Consider the following 20,123-nt stretch of genomic DNA (forward strand, 5'->3'; position numbering starts at 1 on the left):
ATATTTAATTACCACTGACAACTGTTGAGTGTGGAGCCAAGGAGATATGGGTAGTCTTGAAGGTCAAGTGAGATGTCAAGCATTGAGCTGATAGGGAGGGACAACTGAGGACAAAGTGGCTAAACGTACATTGATGGGGATTTGGATCAAGAATCTGAGCTTGGGTGATAGCAAAACTGGATGCCTAATCCAGCCTTCAGTCTCTACATTTTCTGTTTCACTAGTGGAGGGGAGAGAAACGCCTTTCTCATGTATTTCAGAGATTTCATGGCAAGAGGGCCCATGTATATTTTGTGTGACACTCTTCAGCACAGCCTGGAGAAGAGAACTCAGGGGTTTTTGCAGGGGAAGAAATAATGGAATTTCAAAAGGGAAAGTGAAACAGGCACAGAGCCACAAGTGGAGAAAAGTGAAAGGGAACAGCACTGGTCTGGTCATCATAAGGGACTGGGACAAGGCCAGAAACAGTCTGACTAGCACTAGGAGAACCTATAGCCCTGTTGCTCTGAGGCATCCTGACTGAAGTACAGAGCCTCTGAAAGAAGATGTCAGCATGAAAAAGCAGCTACAAGGGCCTCCTGATAGCCAGAGAGGTATGGGGCAGTTGGTAGGGTGTACAGGAGCTTGGCTTGACCTTCTGGACATCTGAGTCTGACAAAACTACAATTGAGTGTTAAAGGACACTTGGAAGATCAAATATTTGCAAAGAGACTCTGCACAGTTGGCTTGATACTGTGAGTGTCCACATGATTGCTGTATATGCCATGACAGGTCAGGCTATAAACATAAAAAACCCAAACTGTTGCACTGAAGAATTCCCATCCTGTACCACAACCATGGACACATCAGGCTACAGAAGTTGCTTTCAGGGTTTTGGGACTTTCCCCACTTAATTTAGACACATAAAGAGAAGAAGGAGAGGATCTTCCTCACTGATTTAACTCATACTGTTGACATTCATTGCAGAAGAACTGGTTTACTGAGCTGGTGAAATTTATGTGGCAAATCGGTACTTTGTCCCAGAGTGTGACCTTGCAGCAGCTGCTTTCCCAGGTTGTGCCTGTGTTTATTCAGATAGGAAGAAGAGTCCAGGCCCATCTGTCCCTGTGTGTTCCTGCAGCGCTTAGTGCTGACAGATGAAATGTAGCTGTAATGCCAAAAAAAATAATAGTGTTTCAAGCTTCCAAACACATGATATATGAGGAAATCGCGGCAAGACACCAGCAAGTGTTGCAGAGTAATGTGTGCTGCCTGGATCCCATCTGACCACACATGTCTCGAGGATGAATTTATATCTGGAAGCATTTAATATAGCTGTCTTACAAATATGTTGCAATACTTATTTAATTTGCAGGCTGCTCCCAGTGTTAAATCCCAGTGGGGTTCAGATGGAAATTGCCGGTACCAGCTGATAATGGCTTTGCCCAGAGAGCGGTGTGGGTCCTGTGCAGGGACCGCATTCCCCCTGCTCTCGCCACTGGTTCTGCTGCTCCTGTCATGCCTGGCAGTGTGTGAGAAAGTACCACCACCGGAATGCAATGGGTGAGTACCCTTTGTGTGACTGGGATGTGGCTGTACAGCTATTATGACAATCTCTGTGGGAAAAGGAATAACTCTGTGAATAGCTGGTGTCTTTGCTCTGCTGTTATTGAAATGCCAAGCTGTAGCAATAAGAAAAATCCGAGATCTTTTTAACTGAATACAGACTTATCCTGTATACATGCCACATAGCCCCTCTCCCAAGTTCTTGTTAAATTAGCTATCTGAAGGTCTGAATGAGGCAGTCCAAGGTCAGCTCATCATCTTTGCAATTACCCTTTCTCCACAAAATAGAGAAGGATTAAAGAATACGGTAACCTCTCTGCATCCAGTCCTTGACTGTCTTTACTGCTCTGAGTTATACATCCCATGTGACCAGGTCTTTTTATTACTACCATGTCTCTAATATCTAGGAGGGGAAAGGTAACTGGGGGGAGGCGCTCTCAGAAATTACATTCTGGAAAGATCTGTCTTGCTCTGGCACTGGGACACTGTTGCCCCAGAAGCCCTGTTGCAGTCTCAGCCCAACTGTGCAGTTCAAAAGCAGAGCAGCCATGGAAGATGTGGGACACGGGATGCGGGATGTGGGATGATGCGGGATGTGGAATGTGGGATGCAGGATGCGGGATGTGGGACACAGGCCGGCTGGCCTGGCTTGCAGTGCTGGCCTGCGTGGCTCGGAGAGACTGGGAGCTGGGCTGCCATGTGTGGATTATTTAGAAGAGTTCCTGGCCTTGGAGGGTGTTAGCACCAAGAAGAACTTTGTGGGCAGGTCTGATGTTGGGTTTGGGTATGGGACTGCAGGGGGAACTGTGTTCTGATCCCTTCCCGTGCCAAGAAGCCACAACAAAGAGATGAGGATGGGAATGCTGCAGAGCACCTTTCTTTTTCCTCCTCAGATATGAAGGGACAGATTTTTAGTGAATCCTAAAAGTCATGTAGGGAACAATGACCGAACAGGGTGAAGGCAGGAGCAGCCTGGCTTTTCCTTCCTAGGGCCAGGAACATTCACATGTTGGACAATACAGTTGGGAAAGCAGCAGTGCAGCCCTTCCTCTACCCCTGATTCAGTTCACTCCCAAAATCCAGACCAGAGGTCCCCTGCTGTAACCTTACATCACTTTCATTAGATTCTTTGGGCTTTTGGATTATGCAGCAAAAAAGGTGACCTGCTCCTAAAACCTCTGAAAAGGCAGATTCCCCAGGCCACCTATGTCAGGGCTTAAGAAACCTTAGGGAGTGTTTTATGCTATGTAATGGGCATCTCCCTAAATGCAATTTAGCAGCTGCCATTTATTTACATGAGGACTGTTATGTCAAGTTCCCTTAGTTTGATCCCCTTTTACCTACTTACTTTCAGTAAGTACACCATGATTTCAGCCTTGCACTCCTCATCAGATGTTCTTGCTTTAATCTCTCACATTTGCATTCCTAGGTTCATCCACTCCTTTTTAGATAGCATTTTTTTCAAATCTTATCTTTAAAAGAAAATTGAATCCAATGTAGAGATGGATGTCATTTGCTTCTAGTGACTTCAGCTATTCTGATTAAAAATGTTCTCATTCTACACTTCAGAATATGTAGGCAAGGTACATTTTGGAGTAAATGCAGTTGCCTTTATACTTAAATCTCCAAACAGGGTTGAAGGACAGTGTCTCATTTCATCAAGTGAAAGGAGATGCAAGTGAAAAATTTTTGAGAAATATTTGTGTTTATGTATCCACGTATGCTGTTTTCTTTGATTACAACAGAAAGATATTATTGATTCGTATTACCTTTGTCAGCCTCTAAAGCTACAAAATGCCTTTTGGAGAGATTGCTGCCTATCAGTCATTTCCAGTCTTGGTTTTGTGCAACAGCTGTGCCTGCTCTTGTGCTTTGTGCTTGTTCTTATGGACTTGCATTCCATTCATTTCAGTATTTTTTCAATTTATCAAGATAATTTTGTATCCTAATACCGCCCTCTAAAGAGCTTACAGCGTCTCATAGTTTTATAACATTTTACATTTTAATAAGTATACCCTGTCTCTCTCCATTGCAGAGATATCTCTGATTTCAACTCGAGAGCTGCACCTCGTGTCTGAAGAGAGAACAGGCAGCTGGAGTGAGCAGGCATTTGCCTGGGCTGCCCTGGTGTAGTGGCTGCAGCTGCGTGAGCATCCTCTGCAAAGTGGCCTCTGTACCATCATGCTCACGTTCCTGCTTCTTTGAGAGGAGCTGGCTCAGGCCGAAATAAATTGGATTAACTCAGAAGCGAAAATAAGTTGAATTGGGATTCAGTTTTCCTGGCACAGGCAGAAAGCCAACATTGCTGAAGGGCAGGTAATAGAGACGAAAAAAGCACGTGGAAAAGCACATTTACTGAGAAATCTTATTTTCATTTTACTTTCTAGTCTTGATCCTTATGTATATAAATGAGGGCAATGGCTAAGACTGCTTGCTGATTGAGCTGCCATTTGACAAGGACTGCCTTTACACATAAATATATTTTCAAAATTTATCTTTCTCAATATAAGTTCACATTTGTTCTTTTGGTGGAATTCATTACAAAGGAAGGGAGTAGCATCATCATTCAGATTGTAATATGGGGATCAACAAGTTTCTAATTTTTTTCTTAAGAATATATTTTTCTTCCTGGGAGACTTTACCTCCAGAAAGTCCTGGTTTTCAAAGCAAGAAGAATTTTGAAAAGAGAAATGGTATTTTGAATCTCTTCTTTTAAGCCCAGAAAATAATAATCAGGCTAGAATAAATTCTGGCCTACTCTTGTTTTTTTCATGTGCTTTTTTGCCAGATAGTATGGCATACAAAATAATCTGCCATATTCTTACTCACCCAGTCAAGCTAAGGGAAGTAGTGTAACCCCAATGGCTCACTCTGGCCCCTGAGGTCCACCCTTTCCCAGGCTTCATTCTTGTTCTCTCATGAGAAGTTGCTTTAGTTTTTAAACTATTGTTTAGTTATTATTTATTTTTAAATTATTATTTTTTTGAATTATCAATTCAATATCACAGATTTTCAAGTCTTTTGCCTAAAAAATAGTAGGTCTTCGGGCAAACCCTTTCTGGGCAGCTGTAGTGCTCTCAATAAGCAGGATGGACTCATGAAGGTGTGTGCAGGAGTGATGAGGTTGGGGGATGCTTCCAGCACTGCCAATGGCTCATGATGCTGATGGTTCATGAGCTGCCTGGTCTGGCAGATGGTCTGCAGCTGCTTTCTCAAGGTGATGATAACAGTGAAAAATTGTCCTCTTGCCTAGGTGGCTTGGGCTCTGCACAGACCTGCATATCAAACTTAGGCTCTGAATCCAGATATCTGGTGCCACTAAACCTTTCTTTAGCTTTAAATTCTCTGCCCTTTTCAAACTCTAAGTGTGAATTTTAAGTTGCACTTGCAATTTGCTCCTGTTCCCACTGGTGGGATGTCTGTGTGTTTTTATGGCCCTGCAAAATAGTTTCCATGGGTATATTTTCCATGGACATAAAGAGGAAAGGAGTTCCTGGTGGGTCACAGCCCAGGATCAGCTTCATTTGTGGCCAGTTTTGTTCATTCAGACTCTGGCTATGGTGGTTGGACCACAAACTCCTTCAGGTCTCAGCATAGGAGGAGAGAGGAAAGGGGCTTGGTCGGTACCTCCTCTTTCCTGGCGGTTATGTACTGTCTCAGCTCACTGGATGACAAACTGTAGCTCAGGTCTCACTTAAAATGGCAAATTAAAGGGATTACAATCCATTAAAGGTGGGGAGAGGAATGGCAGGTACAAGGTGATGCAATCTTTCTCCATCCTCCTACCATCAGAGCACAGGCCTTCTGCTGGTGAGCCATCTGCCCTGTGGCCTTCTTGGCACAGGGGCCACCAGCCTTATATAAATGCTTTCCTCAGAATTCACTATTTTACTGCTGCCACATGTCCTTGGTCATTGATACGGGCCATTTTTGCAATCTTTGCTTTATGTCCCTGGAACAGCCCTAATTTAGTAGTAGAGGCTCAGCGAGTTTGCAATGAACTTTTACCCAGTGACCTTGAAATATGATTAAGCATAACTGAAGAAGTGAGGTGAGTTTGCAGCTTTTACCCAATTAACTTTTACCCCGTGACCTTGAAATGTAACTGAATATAAATGAAAAAAATGGCTTTTATCAGCTTATTACTTGCCATATCACTGAGGCTGTGGCTGAGCAGCTGTGAGCCAGGTGCATTCACTGCTTTCCACCAGGATCAGAGCCTTATCGGGGGAGAGAAATCATTGCTTTCCTTTAATTTATTCCAGGATATGGAGTGACCCAAGGTTTTGCTAGCTATGGATGCAAATCCACAGCAGGGTGGGTATCTTCTGGTATTTTTGGTGTACTCAGGCTTAACAAAGTTGTAACCGAATTCAGGGTGAAGCTGGATGATGCAGTCTTGTCCTTTGTCTTACCCATGCACGCAGGTGATTTTCTTTTACCATTTCTTCTGAAATGGGATATTACTGAATCACAGGAGTTGATTCAGGGCAGCCTGTAGGTTTTGCTCATAGGTGGAAATAATTTGTAGCTTGGGTGCCTGGAGCACCATGAGGTATGGAGATCAAAGGTGAAGCTGGCTGATGGATGTGTCTTCTCAAGACTGCTTGGCTAAGCCAGCACCCCATGGCGGGCAGGTTTTATCGACGGCGGCTGGATGTGCTGGCACAGAGGTAGGTGGAGGGGACACACGAGGGGTTTGTGGGGGGCTTGGCGGTAGCTGTGGTTACAGCTGTGGTTAGAGGAGGCACCTGGGCAACCCTATTTGCACAATATACGGGCCTGCTTTTTGCAGGTTCTCAGTTACAGCTGTTCTGAGGACACCTTTGGTGTGACATTTGCAGTGGGTTGGTAGTATGCTAAGAGCAAGGGATGACACGAGTTGTTTGTATTATGTCTATTTTTTATTGTGGGCACCCTTTGTATATTTAAAATTAAAACTGGACAAAACATTATGTTTGATATAACCTTCCATTAATGGGGCTCACCGGTGACTGGCTCATGGTGTTGATAGTCTAGCACAGTGTATCGCACAAAAAGTTCCTCCTGTTTCCCCTGCTGCTTTCTATCTGCCTTATCTCTGCAGATGAGAGCTGTATGAAGTCAGCTGCTGTCTTACTGCACAGCAGCCTGCTCACAATGCCGGAACCGCTGTTGACATCACCATGACACTAATTGCAACAGCAGCATTTGGGATTTCCCAGTTTGATACTTTCTGCCCCAATAATGACTCCTGCAGAGGCAAAGGACAGCTCACTTGTGTCCTCCAGCGTACTTCAAGCATACAACTCTCATAACTTTATCAGCTTACAAAAAATAGAAAAAAGAAGAATAAAAAGCCGCCTAAGTATCAGAACTCCTCCCTTGCAGCTTTAAATTAAGATTGCACATTGGACCCCTGTTAAAGGGTTGCCCATGGAAGGAGATGCTGCGTTGGCTGCAGCTGGAGACACACACGCAGGAGTCCAGCCAGACACCCCCAGGGTTGCCTCTTGCTGCTTATGGGTTTCCTCTCCATCTCCCATTTCTAAAGGTCTTTTACACCATATTTGTGGTAAAGTGGGAAAATATCAGTAATAAAAACTGATGCAGCTGCTGTTACAGGAATAATTATTGGTTTATTAACACAAAAATTACAGAATATTTTTGCAGTTTAGGCAGAATTTCAGAGCCCAAACTGGAATCAGTGTTTCCAACAAAGCAGACACACATTGAGTGTGAGAAGAGAGACAGAGGTCTGCCACAGGCTGTTCCTGCTGCAGGAGAGGAGAGCTGACCTCTAGGCACTGAGGAAGGTGCTGATGACAGAGCAGGGCTGGGAACCGTTAGTTTCAGCCACGACATGAGTGCAAAGGCAGGATTTGGTAAGGAGGAAGCTGGTGGGACCTGCAGATGTTCCCAGGCCAGGCCAGCCCTTATGGGAGGACAAGGGGACAGCCAGAGAAGAGGCCTGGCCATGCCCAGCTGCTCCAAGAGCAGTGCTCGCAGAGCAGATGGCAATGAGTCTGTGCAAGGTCACCTAGGCTGGCTGGGCCCAGGCTGAGAGGGCTTTCAGCTCATGGAAGAACCACAGAAATCAGGAATCCTCATGCTCAAATCCTGCCCTGCACTTTTTGTCCCAGAGAAACATTGTCCCGCCATCTGCTTGGTCCCTTCCTCTGGCGAAGGCAGGACGTTTTCCAGCATCAGCGGATTTTCTTTAGATACAGGTGAATCCCATTCTTGGAGCGAAGGATGATCTGAGGTATTTTGCAGGGAGGCTTGGCGGGGTCAGGAGAGAGCTCGAAACGGAGCAGGGTCAGGGCCAGTGCCACCTTCATCTCATTCATGGCGAACTGCTGCCCAATGCAGTTCCTGGGGTAAAACAGAGCAGCTCAACCACGACATCTCAGTGCTGGGCACAGCAAATCCCTGTGGCCAGAGCCCAGCACTCACACCAGCACACAACCCTTCCCCTCTGCAGCTCTGGGGACCCCAGGCAGTATTTTGGGTAGGAAAAGCAGGGCATGGACTGAGCAGGGGGAATCATGGGGAGCATCTGGAGCTCCTGGATGTGTGTTCAATGAGCACTAACAGGGAGGGGAGATGGGGAAGCCAAAGGAGACACCAGCAGAGCCGAGGTGGTTGGTCCCCAAGCAGGGGGGTCTACAACATTCTTGTCTTGGCGGGGTGAGCACAGGATGAAGGGCAGCACTGGGGCCAGGGGAGAAGGGGGAATCAAAGGGTGGTGCAGGGGGTGGGATGGGGTCTCTTCATCAAGGAGAGGAGAGTAGGTGAGCCAAGGATGCTGCAGGCTCCCCACACGATGCCAGCAGGATGCTCCACAGCTTTGGGACCTGGTTCCCTACCCTCAGGAGGGGCCAAGGATGTTTCCTTCCCATTTAGCCTGTTGGTATCAGAACCTGCGGCACAATGCTTGTAATATGGTCATGAATTGTTTAATGCTGCAGGACAAGGACTTCAGGTGGTGGTCTCTGAAAGCACTCTCTAAGTGCTTCCCTGAGAGCAATTATAACAGCAGCTTTTCAGGCTCAGCAGTTTCCAGGGTTGCATTTTTTGTCTCCCTCTTCAGTGTTCAATACACCTTACCTCATTCCAGCAGAAAAAGGCAGAAAAGCGTGAGAGTGTCTGCCAGAGATGTTCTCTGGGGAAAACCGCAAAGGGTCGAACACCTGTAAAGGAAGAATATATAGCAAGAGAAAGCGAATATTTAAGGAACACAGTACTGACTGGTATCTTCAGAAACATGACACCCCATAATTTCTGAACAACCCCATTGGAGAGAGAATTCATTCTGAGGTGGACTGAAACTCATACACCTGCTTTCCACTAAGCCTGGCAGCAGTGTTGCCAAGACAAACCAGACATAGATATGCTGAAAAACACGAAGCTGGGATTCAATTCTCCATGTGTAGGCTGAGAAAAAAATCATCTTTTTGCCTGTTAATACAAGCTCTTTGGAGCACTCTGTCTTACCGTTTGGGCAGCACCCAGCCCTCATGCTGCTGTCTGACTGCCCTGTGCTGCAGCTGGTCGAGACTAACACAAAGCAATTGCTGCTCAGCATGACTCCTGTGGGCAAAGATGTTTGGGAGCAACGGGAGGCTCTGCTCTCTTGCTAACACGTGGGGGTAACATTGGAAGAGGCACAACATAAATGAGAAAAATTATTAGAAGGGCAAAAGAAAACTCACCAGAGGGTCTTTCCATACTGCAGGGTTTCTGTGAATGAGATAAATGCTTATCGCGGCAATGCTGCCTGTAGAGCAATTGAGGAGAAAAGGGGTCAGTGACAAAGAAACTAAAGGGAAGGTTGCAGCATGCTCACACAAAGGTCTGTCTAAATCGTCATGGTCTTATCTGTCAACTGGAAACCTTTGAGGGTTTTGTCATTGGCTTGAGAGAAAACTAAACATTCTTCCATTTGTTTAGTTGTAAGCAGCCAAACAGTGGAAATGAGGAAGGCACTGGCACTGCAGGCTCATCGTCCCCCCACCAACACTGCCCACTTGTGTGTCAAATCAGAGAAGGAAAGGAGCAGCACAGGGCAATCTGCATGCTGAGAGTTGGGATGGGACTAGTCCCTGTCCCTCTGCGACTGCTGTTTGCCAAAATGGGTGAACCATGAGCTTGTGCATGGCCAGGAAGAGAAGGGGCTTTTGGCACAGGCACAGCTGCCCTATAGCGATGGTGGCAGGAAGGATGTCACAGGGATGCTGCTGTACAGCCCAGACCTCAGTCTATCAACGGGATGCCAACATCTGGACAGTGCTATCTGAGTGTCTGTGCCAGCAAGGAGCAGGTCACAGAGGCAGGGCTGTCACCTTTGTTCTGTGGCAGGCAGTGAGGATGCGGCTGATGCCCAAGAGCACAATTCTATGAAGTGGGAATGGGGTTTACAGACCTTCTGGCAAGGTGCGTCCATCAGGAAAGGTGATGGGTTTGCTGAGCTGCCGGGACACACCGGGAACTGGTGGGTAAAGGCGAAGGCTCTCCTTGATGCACATGGTGCTGTAAGTCATCTTGCCCAGGTCCTCCCTGCCGGGACAGAAACAGGCTGAGCCCCATGACCACCAGCCCCCTGGGCAGATCCCCTTGCAACAGATGGGGTGTATGGAGGGACCCACAACGTCCAACCACAGACTGATGCAAGCTGGGCACCCCAGGACACCTCTGAACAGCCTTAACAGCCTCTGAACAAGCTCAAGTGCAAAGTGACAGCAGAAGGTGAAAAGCCACAACTACAACATCCTGTGAGAATGCTGGAGAGAGCAAAGAGTGATGTTGGTGGCCCAGATCTTGCACGGCATCCAGCATGTCCCTCCTGGTCTGGGGTGGTTTGTCTGCCCTGGTAATATGAGCCCTGAAGGACAGGGAAGCAGATTTAGCTGAAGGATGCAGTGTCTGCTCCATCCTATGAAGTCCCTGTGCATGCAGCTACCTTTAGCACCCCAGCTTTCAAACCCTGAAGACATTGCTCACTTAGAAATGGCAGCAATGGGAAAAACGTTACCAGCTGAGGAAACGTGCAACCTTACCACTGGAGTGTCTCCCGGTGTCCCAGGATCCCCTGGATCTCCTCCCGGCACCGTGCCTGGTGCTCGGGGTGTGACGCCAGGCAGTACAAGAGCCAGGAGATCCCACTGGCTGTTGTGTCATGGCCCTCAAACATGAATGTGTCCACCTCGGCACGCAGGTCCTCATCGGACAGTCCAGCTCCGTTCTCATCCTAACAGTCCAGAGACACTTCAGTGGCCCATACATATAAAAATGATATCCCATATATATAAAAATGATATATAGGATAAATAGAATACAAATAATATAGACCATATATATTATAGTGGTCCATATATATATATAGGCAATGACCCTGGGATATGTATAAACAAAATCAATCTCTATTTAGGCTGAATTCAGGGCCAGTTTTCCTTCACTTATAAAACTCTTTATCCCCACCATATTAAACCACCAGGACTATGATATCCCTCTGTGTGATGCATTCCCCAACAGATGCTACCAAGATTTCCGTGATGGAAAATGATCATCTTGGCTCCTCCTCAACGGGGCAGGACTGGGCTAATTTATTATAATGGCTTGTGCACTCCTGAGGGACTCTGGTGGTTTGTGGCACCCCTGCAAAGAGTGACTGGCTTTTCACAGAATCATTCAGGTTGGAAAAGACCCTTGGGATCATTGAGCCCAACCATCAGCCCTAGTCTACAAAGTTCTCCCCTACACCATATCCCTCAGCATCTCATCTAAATGACACTTAAAGACATCCAGGGATGGCAACTCCACCACCTCCCTGGGCAGCCTATTCTACTGTCTGACCACTCTTTCTGTGAAAATTTTTTTCCTAACGTCCAGTCCCCTGCTGCCCTGCTGCACACCCACTCCTCACCACTCACTTTGGCACACAGCAGAATGTCCAAGAAGTCCAAATGTCTCTTCTTCTGGATCTTTTCAAATTCCTGTTCATCTTTAAGGGACTCCTTTCGCTCTTGTATCACCTTGTCTGGGGAAGAAAGGGTTGAAGGTTCAGTAGGGGCAGCAGCTGCAAAATCATGCTGCAAATGCAAAGCTCACCAAGGGGGTGACCACCACTCAGTACATGATGCATTTGACGTGAGCTTCTGCGTCTCAGACAGCTTGGTTTTTCAGCAGCATGGCAATAAATGCTGTGCACACCGCCATCCTTTTCTGCAAGCTTCTTTGTCCACCCCAGACTCCGCAGCCTATTTTACCCTCCCCTCCTGTATTAAAATCACACCTGGCCTGGAAAGGAAAATCATTCCTTTCATCAGTGTTGCCTGCAACACACATCTCTTGTCTCACCAGTGTCTGGTCATTTAACAGGAGCGTTCCCAGAGGAAAATTTCTCCATTAGTCCGATTTAATAACCCAGGAGCTGTGTGAGCCCCTTGCTTCATGTCTAGATCAGATCACTGCTGCAAGCAGCTGCTCTGCTTGGATCCCAGCTCCAAGCCTCTGGGCAGGATCACTGCATGGGCAAGGAGGTAACTTGATTGCCTGTAGTCAGCCACCACTTACCCTGTTTGAAAGCTTTGGGAGAGGATGAAGAAAGGGAATACCTGTGTGGTCATGAGCAAGCTGGCAGACCTTCCTGAACTGATATCCGTGGGGGCTGAGCCAGTAAATGATGTCATTGTGGTACGGGAAGATGCGAAGGCGCTGGTGCACCATGAGGCATAGGCTGTAGACAGCCTGGATGTAGGTGTTTTTCCTGGGGAGAGGGGAATGGTGGAAGTGTGTAAATTCGGGAGCATCATGACAACTAATTTACCCATTTCTCTTCTGAGCTGCAAACTTTCTGCTAGGGTTTGGGGGCAGGCAGCACTGACCTGTTGGTCTGGCAGTTGCTGTGACAACTGAAGGCACATTTCATGATGCTATCAAGAGTCATCAAACTGACATGCTCAAAGAGCTCCACTGGTTCCCCATCTGTGACCAGCTGTTCCCATTTATCCTAGGGCACAAAGGAGACAGAAATGAGAAGGCATGGGACAGTTCTGCACAATGTGGAGTCATCCTCTGGTTAAATGAGTGCTCATCTAGGGATACATCCCAGAGAAATGGAAAAAAGAAGAGGATCTCTTAGTTGCTGTCAAAATCCCAGTGAAGGGAGGAAGCCAAGAGCAGGATAGTTAATACAAGATTTGCCTTAGGCAGCTGTTACTCTCGAATCCTGGCAGCCTTGAACCCTGGTACACCCTACCCTGGGGCAAGGACACCCTGGAGAAGCCCAGGATGGGCTCGCTGTTGGTGATAGGGTGTGTTACCAAAGTCTTTCTCAGAGTGCAGCGTCTTTCCTGCACAAGAGCAGCACATGTCAGTATTGGGCTTCACCAAGTCTGTTCTCAAACACGTATGAGTTTGGTGCCTAAGTTGCAAACTTCTGACCAAGCTTTTTCCTCCATCCCATGATCTCTCTGCTGCTGTGCTTTTCCAGTATATAATATAGGAGCTCTTGCTCAGCTCTTCCATAGGGGATCCTTAGAGAAAATCTAAGTGTCTTTTTTGCCTGGCAGACATGAAATGATTCTCCGTCCCTTCGTGGCTGCAAGGAACTAGTGGACTCAAAAGCTGAGAAAGGAAGGAGATGGAGGAGTACACTCACATCTGAGCTCCCACAGCATGAAACCAGGCTAGGGAACAGGGCTTATATGGACAGACATGTCCTTAGCACATACAACGATTGCCACCTGGTGGCATGGATTCCCACAATAGGCACTTTGCATTGTCTGCAAGGAATTATAAACTGCCAGGCACTTGTGTGCATTGCAAAAGCCCTCCTGGCTCTCCAATCCCCAGCTCCTGGCTGGTCCCTGGGCTGGAGGGAGGGAGGACAGCCAGGATCCATGGAAAACTGCTGGGGAGGTTGAATGGAGTGAGGCAAAGGAGAAGGAATAGATTTGACACCCAAACTCACAAAATCACACAATCACAGAATCATCTAGGTTGGAAAGGACCTTAAAGATCATCTAGTCCAGCCGTTAAGCTAGCACTGACAATTCCCAACTACACCAGATCCCTCAGCGCTGTCGGTAACTCCTGCTGGTCCACATGCACAAAGTCCCTCACTTGTCATTCACGCTGGTTTCCACTGTGCCCAGCACTCATGGATGGAAGAACAGTGCAGTTTCACTGTCTATTAGCCAAGGCAAGGATTGCAATCCAGTCACGGGTATGCTGACAGGAAATGATACCTTTTAACCTTAGGTCACAGTATAGTTCTGCTCCAAACTGTATATTTTGAGGATTTATTACGCACCTTTTTTTACTGCAATTCTTCATTTACAAAAACACTTTATAAGCAGCTGCAGTTGGGATTGAGATTATGCACAGTTTGTGGATGGCAGTAACATTTAATCCTCAAATTTTAGCCCCAGAGCCCAAAGCAGTATCAGAGACAGTCCCTGCAGGGAACTCACAGGCAGGGATTTGTGGTGGCTCAGAAAGCTTGACTGCCAGGACACAGCCTGTCCGTACAATTACCAGGTTGTGAGTAAGAGCACTGCAAGAAAACCCTGCTCCAGCATTTACCTACTAAACAGCCAGTATCAGGGTAAAGGAAACAGGGCAGAGAAAGGAGGATCACATGAGAGTCCTACCAGCATCACATTAGTAGACTCTGCCATCAGGGCCACGTATGGTTTCAAGATGTCATAATGAAACCCTGGAGTCAGGAGTTTTCGATGTTGGTGCCATTTTGGTCCATGTAAGATCAGCAACCCATTCCCTGTGGAAACACAGGCAAGGCATGTTTTGCTGGGCACAAGCAGGCTGCTTTCACCTGCCTGCAGATGCGGCCTCTGCCTGCAAGGACCATGATTAAATCTGCTGTCTGAGCTGCTATGAGAGAGTATTTCCAAATGCTGCCACCAGCTCCAGGGTTCCCAGGGCCAAGCAGAGCCCTGCTCACTGAAATGACACAGCGCTGCCTCTGAAAAGAAGCACCAACACTGCTGGAGCTGAGAGCTTCAGATCACCAGATGTATTTTTCACCAGTCCTCCACTGAATCTGAGCTTTTCCCATCACCACCCTTTGCTATCTGTGGATGTGTAAGTGGTTCTCATATGTACATATGACTATGTCTGAACTTTCTTTCCTTGAATTACAAAAAATAATGTTATTCAGTACCTTTTAAAAAATGTAAAAATTTCAGGAAGCTTTTAGCTATAACTGCCTCAAGGAACAAACAGAATGCTGTTTATTTATAGCATGATCTTGACTAATTTCAGAATCATTCCTGGTAGACAAAGCCCTGGGAATACATACCGATCCATGGGACAAGGTGTTTATAGCTGATGTTATCTTTGGGATCTGTAAAAAAATAATCAAGAAAGAGAAAATAAAATGGTAAATGTTTCAGTAGCATCAACCCACTGGTTTGCACCTGAAAGCTCTCTCTGGGCTTTCACTTTTGGTTGAGTATGAAGCAGAATTGGTGTCATCCCTGCAGAATTCATCAGTATTTCACAACAAAACAACATCATTTGGCCCAGTTGCAAAAAATGCTTACAAAAGCAGATGCCCAGAGTGGAGTAAACAAGAATACTAGTAGTCCAAAGTCTAGATAAATGATCAACCCACCCAGACAGCACTGTTTCACACCCTTCTCTCTGGAGGCACTAAAGATACAGCTCTACAGTAGGAGCCAGGGGTCTGTTTAGAAAAAAGCTTTCAGCTGCCTTCCCTTTGCTGGGATCAGGAACCAAGAAGATAACTTTTCAAGGAACACTTGAGGAAGTCTCATTTGTCAGATTTGGAGAGGCCCCTGTCACACCCATAGCCCCGTGCCTGATGCACCAAGGGCATGGTATGAAGATGTATTTCTCCATGACTTTAGATGATTTCTGCAAGACAAGCTCTCTGCAAAACCCTGCCTTGCTGTGAATTTTTAGGCTGGCATGGGAAATCTGCAGGCTATTGTTGTTGCTCCATAGCTGAAGCCACCATCTTCTCACCTCCTCTGGCCAACAGAGCCTTGGCATAGTCAGGATCGGTGACAACCAGGAATGCTGAGAAACTCCCAAACCAGAGAGGGTGAGCATATAGGTACTTCTGTGCCCAGATCTCCACCTTGTCCAGCACCTCTTCCTCCTTGAGAAACTGTAGTGGTATGGAAGTAAAAAGAGGAATAATATTTAGATTTGGAGGAAGAAAAAAAAAAACATCTGCCAAACCACCATCTTAAAAAGCTCAAGGTCTTTCTATGTCACAAAACCAGGTAATGGCAAACAAGGTATTGTCCCTCTGGTTTTGCAGAGCATCAGAAGTAGAGATGCCCATTACTTTTAAACCTCATATGAAATAATTCTTCCCTATCAATTGCCTCTAACTATGGAGAACATCTTTAGGGACAGTTGTGGTGCCTATCAGTGCACATACATTTTCTGCTCTTTTTCCATGGCCACCCCAAAGAAGACTCAGATTTGCGCCAGACAGCATCTGCATTTTGGGGTGTCCAGATATGTTCTCATTTGCACATGGCTGAGCAATTGGCAACCTGCAGTCATGAGAAAATACAGCAGCACTTTTACAGCAGCAAAGGACATTGCTGCTGTGTTTGCCCTGGTGCAATGATGTTTCTTGACCAGAAAACCTTGGCCACAGCTACCTCCAACCATTTAGGTGGAGAAGGCCAGTGTCCAGGTAAAATTCAACAGAATGAGTCCAAAGTCACTGACAGACTGTACAGATGAGGGGACACTGATTAATAATGTCAGATTAAGATTTCATTGATTTTCAGGAATTGAATGTAATAGGTGATGAAGAGCTGGTGCTCCAAGAAAGGTTCATCTCTGGTCCTTGGAAGCTGTACAACACCTCACAACGTGAGCACCAGCATTTGTATCAGCGACACTGGCAGGTTTACTCTTCAAAAGTAATGACCGTTTTATTGCTTTTCTAGCCAGTGTTATTGTATATTAAATAGGCAATAACCAAAGAACAAGTGGAAAGATCAGTGGAAAGATCCAAAGTCCCAAGCAGAGAAAAAAAGGTCACAGAAATAAAACCGTGAAAGAATTCCTTTTTCTTTGAACAGAAACTATTCTGCCACAATATCAGGGAGAAGGATTTTGGTGAGCTAGGGCTGACATAGCTGCTGCTGCTTTGACTTGAAGCTTGAAGTTCAATTACATCGATCTACTGGTGTAGAAATCAGCCGGAGTCACCCCGTGGAATGAGTCAAGTGAATATTTGCTCACTTGCTTTGGTGCTGAGTTAGTTCAGCTCAGCTTTTAGTTTGGCTAGTGTTTCTCAGTCTGGGAGATGGCTTGTACTCAAATAATCAGCCATGTCAGGCTTGTCTCAGAGAGTATGCTCAGGAGCCATGGGGCATGGGCCAGGGGACTGCACAGGCTGTGTGATGGCACAGCCAGACTCTGTGCACCAAGGCTGACCTCCCTTCCCTGTGAGCTGGGGGGGTCCCTGCAGCATGTCCTCTGTGTGTCTCTTGCATTCAGCAGAATGACAAACTACATCCAGTTATCGTTAATGACAGAAAGTTATTGTTCAACTTCTCTTGCTCAGGTTCAATATTTTTGACTTATTAAAGAGAATCATCCATTTGTCTGGTTGCAGGGTTCAAGTTTTGGGGTAAAAGGAGGCAGCCCTCCACAGCACCCACCTCTTTGGCAATGCCAGCAGAAGTGGAGCTTGGCATGGTGCCTTTAGCTGAGTGACACCTGAACACAGGAAAGTCCCTTTGATGTGTCTGCTTGTTCTTCCTCCCATCATGAAATCACAGAAAGCATAAATGGAAGTAATTGGGAGATGCTGAGTAAGCCTCACTGGCAGAAGTCCTAATGCTAGAAGCCTTTGCATCCAACCTTGCTGTTGGAGCACTAGCTTTGGCTTCTGCTATCAAGAACCATCCCTATGTTGGCAGAGGGTGGGATGGGTTTATCTGAGAGGAGATGTTACCCCAAGGTGAGTGACCTCTACCTGCTGTGCTGGGTGCTCCCGGGGCAGAGGTGTAAAGAAGTCCTGTGGGCTGTGAAGGAACAGGAACAGAAAGCTCCTGCTTCTTAACCAGGCCTCCAGCTGCCAGGCTCTGCATGAAAGACCATCACTTCTACTTCTTCCCCCCTTGGGGGCTTGAAAAGAAAAGTATAACCCCTGATTGGATCTAAGAAAGAAAGGTTATAGCATGATCTCACGCTGAAATGTGTTTTGAAATAAATCCAACACTAAAAGCATCTGGGAAGGAGTGCTTAAAGGTGCTTTTAATGACTACGCACTGATAGGAGATGAAACAGAAAAGACAAGAGCTGAAATCTGAGCATGAAGCTCCACCGTGCTCAGTCAGAACCAGGCTGGCTTCCCTCCACCAGCTGCCCGCACAGGACAGATGCAGGCAAAGGGCTGCCAAGGGACTGAACAATTTCCCTACACCCATGGGGCAGCGACCCTGTTCTCCTCTGCTTCCCACCAACTGTGGCCATGGGAGGTCGGCTTGGCCAGTTCAGGACTGGCACCATGGGTTTTAACTAAGTCTTGCTGTTGCAGTGAGGCTGAACAGCTCTATACAACCTCCCCTGATATTTTAATGTGAGTTCTACCAAACGTTTTGGATAAGCAGAGACTAATACCTAAGAATGCTTTAAAACAAAGTGATATACTCCCAGGAGATCCACCCAGAGTATGACAACTATAGATACTAAACTGGCCTGAATCAAAATCAGCAATTAATCACTTTAAATCAACAGCATAGGAAATGTCAGTGCTCTCCCTGAATACAGCTCTCAGGTCCTCCTCTGAGATGCGTATAAAGTTTGTATTCAGTCTGTACCCAGAGCATTGCCAGTTTCCTCACTGGCTCAATGAACTGTTGGGCTCTGGGGAATTCAGCAGCATTTAATCAGCAAATTATTAAATTTGTAAAACAGGAACTCTTCAAAAAATACTGTCTGAGGTAAAAGTCAAGCCATGAACAACTTAGCCACCATGGGAGCTAGTGACTGGCCCAAATGGTTAAATCCCATTCCAGGATAAATAGCCACAACCGACAAAAAGGCAAACATACTGTATTTAACTGCAGTTTTAAAGTCTAACTGGCAAAGCAACAAAGCCGTGAACTGGCCCATCTTCATGCTTACATTGCCAAAAGACTGCCTGTCTGGGGCTACCACAGCACAGAGACAAGCCCTAGGACATCTCCTCCAGACTTCCAGCTACTTTTCAGGGTGCCAATTTTTTAAGATGCCACAGATTTGGCCAGAGCAGGGCATCAGCAGAGCCCAGCAGAGGTCAGGGTGATTCAAAGCAACCTTTAGCACCTATGGAAAAGCTTTTCACGTCAGGCAGCTCAGTACTCCTCACGAAGCTACCGATGAATTGTGGCAATTTGCTTGCCAAGGCAGCCATGCTGATCTGTGTGGGCAAGCACATACCTTGGAGAATTATCATCCACATTGTGAGTGCCCAGAACAAGGCTCGTATGCAGGTTTAGTTAGTCGTGGTTTTAATGCAAACTTAAAAAGATCCGTGGCCCCTGTGCTAGATGCTATAGCTGGGATGTTTTGTGGCTTAAATGTGGCTCAAATTGATCAGTGCCCTGTCTGGCTCACCTTGCTGTGAAACCAGTGCAAGCTGGCAAGGGAGAGAAGGTGCCTCTGGATGCTGGGAGCAGCGTGCATCTGCTCGGGGTCGCAGGGACGGCTGCAGCGGCCGTGCCCTGACTTCCACAGGCGCAGAGAGGTGACAGCTGAGCCTGTCCCGGGACAGAGCCGCACGGCTGCTGGGTTATTGCACAGTGCTGGGTTACACCCTGGGACGACCTTGCCCACACCACATTCTATTATCGCTGTCTTAACTTGCGAGCCAGCTACCACCTCTTCCCACCGTGCATTCTGCAGCAGCCTGAGCGTGCTGTTCTTTGGCATCACAAGCAGAGAAAGCGGTCTGTATGGCTGAGAAAAAGGATGCCCGCCTTCCCCCTCCCCCTGGGGTTGACAGAAGCAATGCTCCTGGACCACGGGCGTGAGTCCCAGCAGCACCATTGCCCCTGATGTGGGGAAACGGCTCCCCGCCCTCCCCGGCAGCGCAGACCCGGCTCTCGCCCTACCTCGTGGACGTGGCCGAAGAGCCAGTGGGTCGGGTGGCCGGGGAAGTCGGCCAGCGCCCTGAGCAGCTCCCGCCGCCGGTGGTACAGCTGGATGGCCTTCAGCAGCACGCAGGTCAGGCAGAAGACGGCAGCCAAGTGCAGCACCCGGGAGAGATCCACGCCAAGCCAGGAGAGCTTCATCCCTCCCGAGGAAGGCAGGCACCGGCCGTCTGGCTCGGGCGGAGGCTGCCCACCCCGCCCGGGCGCCCCGGCCGGCACCAGCCGCGATCAGCCAATGCCGGGCGGAGAGGCAGGTGGAGGGGCCGGGCGGCTGCCAAATCACAACAGCGCTTGTTGGGAGGGAAGGAGCCCACGGGGCCTCGGGAAATGCACGGCGTGCCCGCAGAATGGGCTCACAGCCCTCGCCTGCCCTTCTTCCCCGCTGCCCGCGCCGGTTTGCACCTCACCGGCGGCGGTGGCTGGGGATGAGGAAGGAGGGAG

The 20,123-nt window shown here is 47.5% G+C and overlaps 1 protein-coding gene across 2 annotated transcripts; it reads right to left on the minus strand.

Moving 5' to 3' along the window:
* Positions 1 to 7,143: 7,143 nt before the first annotated feature.
* LOC113483074 (cytochrome P450 4B1-like) lies at positions 7,144 to 20,116 on the minus strand. Of its 2 annotated transcripts, XM_026854310.1 has the most exons (12): positions 19,644 to 19,823; positions 15,538 to 15,682; positions 14,849 to 14,893; positions 14,181 to 14,308; positions 12,411 to 12,535; positions 12,141 to 12,292; positions 11,457 to 11,563; positions 10,584 to 10,774; positions 9,950 to 10,083; positions 9,240 to 9,304; positions 8,635 to 8,717; positions 7,144 to 7,899 (listed from the first exon to the last, which is right to left on the minus strand). In XM_026854310.1, exons 1-12 carry the CDS (start codon positions 19,821 to 19,823, stop codon positions 7,731 to 7,733), a joined length of 1,524 nt encoding a protein of 507 aa, XP_026710111.1. In that variant the 3' UTR covers positions 7,144 to 7,730. The 2 variants fall into 2 exon arrangements, with proteins under 2 accessions (XP_026710111.1, XP_026710112.1); XM_026854311.1 differs by lacking the exon at positions 9,950 to 10,083 and having other exon boundaries at positions 7,751 to 7,899; positions 19,644 to 20,116.
* Positions 20,117 to 20,123: the final 7 nt, after the last annotated feature.

Source organism: Athene cunicularia, assembly GCF_003259725.1.
Source record: "Athene cunicularia isolate RWA chromosome 8 unlocalized genomic scaffold, athCun1 chr8_part1, whole genome shotgun sequence".
Taxonomy (NCBI): Eukaryota; Metazoa; Chordata; class Aves; order Strigiformes; family Strigidae; genus Athene; species Athene cunicularia.